This window comes from Hibiscus syriacus, unplaced genomic scaffold (assembly GCF_006381635.1).
Source record: "Hibiscus syriacus cultivar Baekdansim isolate YM2019G1 unplaced genomic scaffold, ASM638163v2 tig00113722_pilon, whole genome shotgun sequence".
In the NCBI taxonomy this organism is placed as follows: domain Eukaryota; kingdom Viridiplantae; phylum Streptophyta; class Magnoliopsida; order Malvales; family Malvaceae; genus Hibiscus; species Hibiscus syriacus.
The window spans coordinates 1,571,513-1,578,165 of record NW_024063469.1 but is presented as its reverse complement, the minus strand read 5'-3'; the positions used below and the strand labels follow the sequence as shown (position 1 = coordinate 1,578,165).

Genomic DNA, 6,653 nt, shown 5'->3' with positions numbered 1-6,653 from the left:
AATTTAATTACTATTTATATACTATAATATATACTCTTTTGAAGACGGCAGATTTGTTTCCCCTTCCCTTTCCATCTGTCACGGTCCCTCAATTCTCTCGCTGTTATTTTATTGCCTTTTTTAAGTTTAATGTACAATTTGACCTTTAAAATATATATTTTATTCATTTTAGTACTTAAATCTTTTATCATATTTCAATATTTAAAATATTTATTTTGTATAATTTTCAGTCCAACATTTAACAGACGTTAATGCTCATTGGATTAAGGTTTTTTTTTCTCTAACGTCTGTAACATTTTGGACTAAAAAGTATAACAGCGAATATTGTAGGTATTAAAATAGGAAAAAAGTTTAAATGCCAAAATGAAAGAAAAGTTTATGTTTTAGGGGTCAAATTGTGAATTGCTTCTTCCTTTTATATCTACTCCAACTGTAGCCAAAGAGCCTGCTCGGTTCGCATATATTGTCGTTTTCCCAATAACTTCCTCCAGAAAATTTATTTTCTCGAGAAGAAAAGGTTGGGGGTTATATCGAAAAACTTATAGAGAAGTAGCGGTCATGAGCTTTCAAGATCTGGAAGCTGGACGGCCATTGTCGTCGCGGCAAAATCTGAACCACGGCAAGCAAGATGCCACCCAAGCAGTGACTTCCGGCATTTTCCAGATCAACACCGCCGTTTCTACCTTCCAGCGACTCGTCAATACCATCGGCACTCCTAAGGACACGCCTGAGCTCCGAGAAAAGCTGTGAGTCTTTGCCCAGTTTTAGTTCTTTGGATCGCAATTTTAACTGAGCACGGGATATTCATAGAAATACGATCCTGTTGTGATTTTGAATCATAGTACATAACATTATTTGTTTAATTTTCTAGTTGATCTTTGTTTGTTTGTTTTGGATAACAAATAATGGCCTTAGTCAAGTTCAATTTGACTTTGTTCTTGAGAAAGCTCAGCGAATTATCATTTTCGTAGGGACAAATGTCAAAAATTCTTTGAACAAGTGTATATATGTTTCAATGTTTAATGTCGGGTTATATGCTTTCTTTGGACGAGTTGCTATCATTCGCATTGCTTTAGCGATTTTGACTATATTGGTAATTAGATTCCCCCCGGGGGGGGAATTTACCTGACAAATATCTATCGGCAGGCATAAAACGAGGCTACATATTGGGCAATTAGTGAAGGACACTTCGGCTAAACTTAAACAAGCTAGTGAAACAGATCATCGTGCTGAAGTTAGTGTAAGTTTGTTTTCTGGTTTTGATTTTGAAAGTCAACTCAGAAGAGAGATGACTATACTGTTTATTATTCGCAATTTCCCTCTTGTTCTATGTTTCAAACTCATGGTAATTTATACATGGGTTATTGAATTTATGTATAAAATCGCTCAACCTCTCCTGTTGCGCCTCCCTTTTCCCCCCTCCAGTAGTACTTGATATCCTTATAATTGTAGGCAAGCAAGAAGGTAACTGATGCTAAACTTGCAAAAGACTTTCAAGTAGTTTTGAAAGAGTTTCAGAAGGCTCAACGGCTTGCAGCTGAAAGAGAAACAGCATACACTCCTTTTGTTCCCCAAACAGTTCTTCCTTCAAGGTATCTATTAACTGAGGGCTTACATTTACATAGATGTTAGGAGAGTGATTTCAATGCTTTTGTGTTCATGGCATACACAGAAATTGAGTCCATAGCAAGATGATTCTGAAAATCTTTCATAAAACATCCATTTTGATTACTGAATTTTCTGTCATTTAGGTTGTAAATGTAAACCGTTTGATAGTTATTGTATTATACTTCAAAATGCCATAGACTTCTGCATATCACAGTTATTCTCACTAGAGGCATTTTCCTGTTTTATGCAGCTACACAGCTGGTGAGATAGATGTGGGATCGGATCAAAGTGCCGAACAGCGAGCTCTTCTTGTAGAATCAAGAAGGTAACTTCTGCTTTACAAATTCTTATCCCTTTCATATGGTGAATACTTCTGGAATTCATACATGGATTTTGAATTTTCTTGCTCACTATTCCTCCCTGTAGTTCATGTTTTTTAGGAAGCTTGTACCTGTTTTTTAAATAGATCCTGGACTTGTTTGAATCCATATGCCAGTTTTTTTCCCTTGTATTATGTGTCTACATGCACGCTTGCCTGTTTTTATATCCGTGTTTAGTATTAGATTGGAGTATCATAAATGAAAGAGATCCCGAGTGATACCTTGTGTCATACAATTTTTTATTCTAAATAATAAATACTTCTGGAAATATGATTGATCATATATTCTTTCCCATGCACTATACGATTTATATATTCAAAATTTTGTTCCTAGAATTTTCAGAGCAAAACTATGCCTGATCATGAATGCTATTTGTTTATACTATTTATGTGTTGTTTTATCTTATTGTTGATTTTTATGGATTCGGTTATCAAACTACAGCCTTTGGCATGTGTTTTTTTCTTTGCAGACAGGAGGTCCTGCTGTTGGATAATGGGATTGCATTTAATGAGGCTATCATCGAAGAAAGAGAACAAGGAATTCAAGAAATTCAGCAGCAAATTGGTGAGGTGAATGAGATCTTCAAAGATCTAGCTGTGCTAGTTCACGAGCAAGGAACTATGATTGGTAAAAAAAAATCATCTTTTGTATTTTGTTCATTTTAGTATATGATTGTTCTGATATCCTGGGTCATATTGAAAAGTACTGAAAGTTAATCAATGCTGCAGATGACATCGGTACCCATGTTGAAAATTCACTGGCTGCCACTGTACAGGCTAAATCACAACTTGTGAAGGCTGCAAAGACTCAGAGATCAAATTCTTCTCTGGTAATCTATAATGCTTCGATTCTTCTCTTTTAGTTTTATGGTAAACTATACTCGTAGTCCCTTTTGATTAGGATAGCGGAACACGGCTTGGGGCTTCCTTCGATGATTCCATGAATCCTGATTGAGTACACACCAATTACCTGCCTATTTAAAAGCAGTCTTAAATAAATAGTTGTTTTCACTGGTGAAAGATACCTTCCATCCCAAGGAATTAATTTCATTACTCTCTTTGGGCAGACCTGTTTGCTCCTGGTGATATTTGCAATTGTGATTCTGATCGTGGTCATAGTACTAGCAGCTTGATACGAAGCTCATCGAATTTGATTATAGGACAATCTAGAGAGATCTTTGAAGAACAAGAGGGTTATATTTTTGGTGATGCATTTGATTACGTTGTTTTGCGAAGCATATGATGTCTGACAGGAGTTCTATTCTAGAATTAGTATATAACATGTGGTTGTTTGGTCGTTCATTATACCATATCTTTTTTAGCTTCTTGTATATTTTCTTTTAGCATTTGTGTTATGTGTTGCAGCTTTTTGTGTGCCCCCTTTTGTTTTCTTAAAATTTCTTGTAATTCTTTGTTTTTCAATATATTTGATTTTCTTTCACTGGATACCTTCTTTCGACCGTCAGTGCCCCTATTCGAGTGCATTTTGCCTTGATGATAGTTGCATTCGAGTGCATTTTGCCTCAATGATAGTTGCATTCGAGTGCATTTTGCCTCAATGATAGTTGCATCGGTTACGAAGTAATTGAACGAGATCGTATAAAAAGGTGATTTTCTTTAACTAACCCGACAGATCGATCGGACGGAAATGAAGGCAATTCTAAGTTGGGCATATTTCTAAATCCTGTAACACGTAGAACGTGCTAATCAACCTCAAAAACAGAAGATGAAACAAGCCTGGTTTTAGCAGAAAACAGTATGTTTTCTATGATAGCAAAATCAAATGCCGGTTTACCCTGGCGCCTATTTTTTTTAAGATTTTGAAGCCCAAACATTTAATACTCCAAGGGAAGCTCAAACTGAATGGAAGAAACAAAATGGGTGAGAGATTACATGAAAACTCCAAGGTTGGACATTTTCTACTTCAAATTAAATGTTTTACGTAGACAAACATGAGAGTATATAAAATATCAAAGCAGAGTACCATTATCAAGAAGAATTGTGATTCCAATCATCAATACGATCCAGCCCAGAGTTTATCAAAACATGCAGAGATTTCACTACGTAGAAAGAAGATGCATATGAATTTGAATTCGAATCGATTTTTGGAAGACGAAGAACAAAATGAAACGAAGATCTAAATCAAAGAACAGAGCTTTGGGCTTAAATAAGGCCCAGATGCTCCATAGTCAATAAAACAGTCGTTTGAGAACTGAACTGTAAATCAAGTATCTGATAGAAGTTGGGTCTTTTTTTTTGTTTTCTTGTTCAACCAAAAAATATCATTTCTTTTCCCCTCTAAAAAGAAAAAGGAAAATGAATAGTTCATCACCAGCGAATTCATCGATATCAACAACAGCAATCGTTGGAGGAGGAGGAGCAAGTGGTGGCACTAATGCTGCTTTGGATGATTTCCATTTCCCATCGGATCTTATATCGATCCAAGACCGCAAGGATGAGGCCACGCTTGGTTTGTTTCCTTCTTTCTTCCCCTTTGGAGTTGTACTATGCATCATTTAATACTGTAAAGTTCGTGTTTTTAGCCATTAGGATGGTTTTACTCTTGCATGAGCATTTAGGTTTTAATTATATTTGTGGAATTCTTGTGAAAGTTTAGTGCTTTTGCTACATGTATTCATTATTCATTGTGGGTTTTTGGAATACTTGTTGATGCCTTTAGTATTGGGTGATTTTATAGTCTTCTTGTATGAGACTTTGGGTGGATTTTGACATCAAAGAAATGGAATTTATGGATGATAAAATTTAATTTTTGATTGATTGATTTGGTTTCTGTTTGTAAACTTCTTGAGATTGTTTTGGAGGATTAATTGTGTTATATATATTTCCCCCCTTAAACCTGAGCAGAGGGCATAGACTAAACTCTTATTGCTTGTACATTGCAGTTCTAAAATCGATTTGATGGCTGCTCTCAATGAAGAGGTTAAATCATTGGATGAAGATAACTGGAAGTTCGAAGGCCCTCGTTCCCGCATCCACCTCATATCAAGACCAGGTTAGTTCTTCGATTCATCCGACAACAATTGCATTCTCACACTTTTTTTTACATCCTGTATATTTGATGCATGGCTTAAATTCGGATCGTTTGATTCATTTTCCATCATTCTCTAACAACCTACAGTATTTTCCTTTCAAGACCTTTGCATATTGGGTTTCCCCCTTGGTTCTCTCTGTCATTCTTCTATTTGTCCTCTGATTTCCATGCACTTTCCTTTTTCTCTCTGGTTTCTTTACTTCTTCTGTTCTAAATCAGATTCGGTTTTCGGTAAAAGGAAGTGAAATGCAACTAAAATGTCATGAAAAGCTAGTTATTTCTCTGTATAGCCTTTCTAGCTGCAAATGGACTGCAATTGTTTCTTGTATGTTTACGGAAATGTGTTTATTGATTCGATGTTATGGATTCCGCAGGTGGATTTCTGCAGAAGCAGACAGAGTTTACAACGAATCGTAGCATGGCTCCACCAAAATGATTTTCAGATATCTTGAGATTGGACTTCATAGCTAAAATATTGGCTCTAGGAAACAACTCTATATATCTATACATTGCTGAACCGCATTATGTATTCAAATTCAAGCCACCCATTTGAAGAATTACATCACTTTTGGCTGTAGTTAATAAGCAAAGACAGTTTTGCCTTTACATTTTGACTTTTGAATACTCCTTAAATGATCAAACCTGTCAATCCGTTGTAGTGTGGAATTCGATTCGTGTTTACAGTCTGTTTCGAAGTTACAGTAGCTAATGATCAACCTGCATAAACCTTGGTGTTGCGTTAATGTTTGAGTTCTCAGCGGCTCTGAATAAAGGTCGTGTTTGTAGGCTGGAAATCTGCAGTTACAATGCGACCAAGTTCTTTGAAAACTCCAAATATCTGAATTAAGCTTTAAGTTCGCTGCACTTATCCAACAACCAGTTTAGCTGCAAACTCCAAATGTTTGAAAACCCAGAAAGGTCTAATTATGAGGGAGAAAAATCAAAAGTACTGAAAATAATTTTTTTTCCTAGCAAAATTGATGAAGAATTCAATGGTTCAAAGGCAAAGTCCATGAATCCTTCAAAAGCTCCTATTCGCAAAAGGGTGAGCAAGAAGCTCATTCACCGTTCCTATCTGTCTCCAATCTTTCTCCAAACACCTCACAAAGCTTCTAAATTCCGGCGAAGCTGTCTTCGGTATCTGCAGCCTCTCCTGTAAGCTTATGGCACACATAAGTGCAGCCCAATCAGGCGTTTCTCTGAGAATGACCAACGGATAATGGCCAACGAAACATGAGCACCACACCTAGCGACCAAACGTCACCGGCAGAACCATCTGCTTTGCCCCCATTCCACTTCTCTGGGTCGACCCTTTCTGGACTCCTGTAAGCACATGTACCCATGCGCAAGCCACAGGCACTACGTGTGCCAACAACAATTTTGCTCACTCCGAAATCTGCAATCTTCACGTCTCCTTTCTCGTTTATCAACAGATTCGACGGTTTAATATCGCCATGAACAATCTGCATTCTAAAATTATGAAGCTATTTGTTAACTAAAAGAATGTGCTTCTAAAATTAAGACTTCAATTGCGAAATGCGAGGAAAGAGAAGGCTTCCTTTTTGGTTTGAGAAATAAAATTAAAAAAAAAAACAGAAACTTTTAATCTTTAAA

The 6,653-nt window shown here is 36.5% G+C and overlaps 2 protein-coding genes and 1 long non-coding RNA gene across 4 annotated transcripts; 2 read left to right on the top strand and 1 right to left on the bottom strand.

Annotated features, from left to right (window-relative positions):
• The first annotated feature begins 461 nt into the window (after window positions 1–461).
• LOC120187003 (syntaxin-22-like) lies at window positions 462–3,427 on the top strand. Of its 2 annotated transcripts, none has more exons than XM_039190801.1 (7): window positions 462–746; window positions 1,147–1,240; window positions 1,453–1,592; window positions 1,859–1,933; window positions 2,458–2,615; window positions 2,717–2,817; window positions 3,055–3,427. In XM_039190801.1, exons 1-7 carry the CDS (start codon window positions 559–561, stop codon window positions 3,118–3,120), a joined length of 822 nt encoding a protein of 273 aa, XP_039046732.1. In that variant the 5' UTR covers window positions 462–558; the 3' UTR covers window positions 3,121–3,427. The 2 variants fall into 2 exon arrangements, with proteins under 2 accessions (XP_039046732.1, XP_039046733.1); XM_039190802.1 differs by lacking the exon at window positions 3,055–3,427 and adding an exon at window positions 2,889–2,957.
• Window positions 3,428–4,267: 840 nt separating this feature from the next.
• LOC120187030 lies at window positions 4,268–5,743 on the top strand. Its single transcript, XR_005522250.1, has 3 exons — window positions 4,268–4,457; window positions 4,891–5,000; window positions 5,414–5,743. It is a non-coding gene; the product is annotated as an uncharacterized LOC120187030 (long non-coding RNA).
• Window positions 5,744–6,060: 317 nt separating this feature from the next.
• LOC120187133 (mitogen-activated protein kinase kinase 10-like) lies at window positions 6,061–6,508 on the bottom strand. Its single transcript, XM_039190918.1, has 2 exons — window positions 6,281–6,508; window positions 6,061–6,192 (listed from the first exon to the last, which is right to left on the bottom strand). Exons 1-2 carry the CDS (start codon window positions 6,506–6,508, stop codon window positions 6,061–6,063), a joined length of 360 nt encoding a protein of 119 aa, XP_039046849.1.
• Window positions 6,509–6,653: the final 145 nt, after the last annotated feature.

Excerpts from the sequence above, each read along its gene's own strand:
- LOC120187003 (XM_039190801.1), top strand. The coding sequence starts at position 559 with ATGAGCTTTCAAGATCTGGAAGCTGGACGGCCATTGTCGTCGCGGCAA. Across the intron at positions 2,616-2,716 it reads CGAGCAAGGAACTATGATTG|ATGACATCGGTACCCATGTT; the intron begins GTAAAAAAAAAT and ends TCAATGCTGCAG. Across the intron at positions 2,818-3,054 it reads AGAGATCAAATTCTTCTCTG|ACCTGTTTGCTCCTGGTGAT; the intron begins GTAATCTATAAT and ends CTCTTTGGGCAG.
- LOC120187133 (XM_039190918.1), bottom strand. The coding sequence starts at position 6,508 with ATGCAGATTGTTCATGGCGATATTAAACCGTCGAATCTGTTGATAAAC. Across the intron at positions 6,193-6,280 it reads ACGTTTGGTCGCTAGGTGTG|GAGAGGCTGCAGATACCGAA; the intron begins GTGCTCATGTTT and ends ATAAGCTTACAG.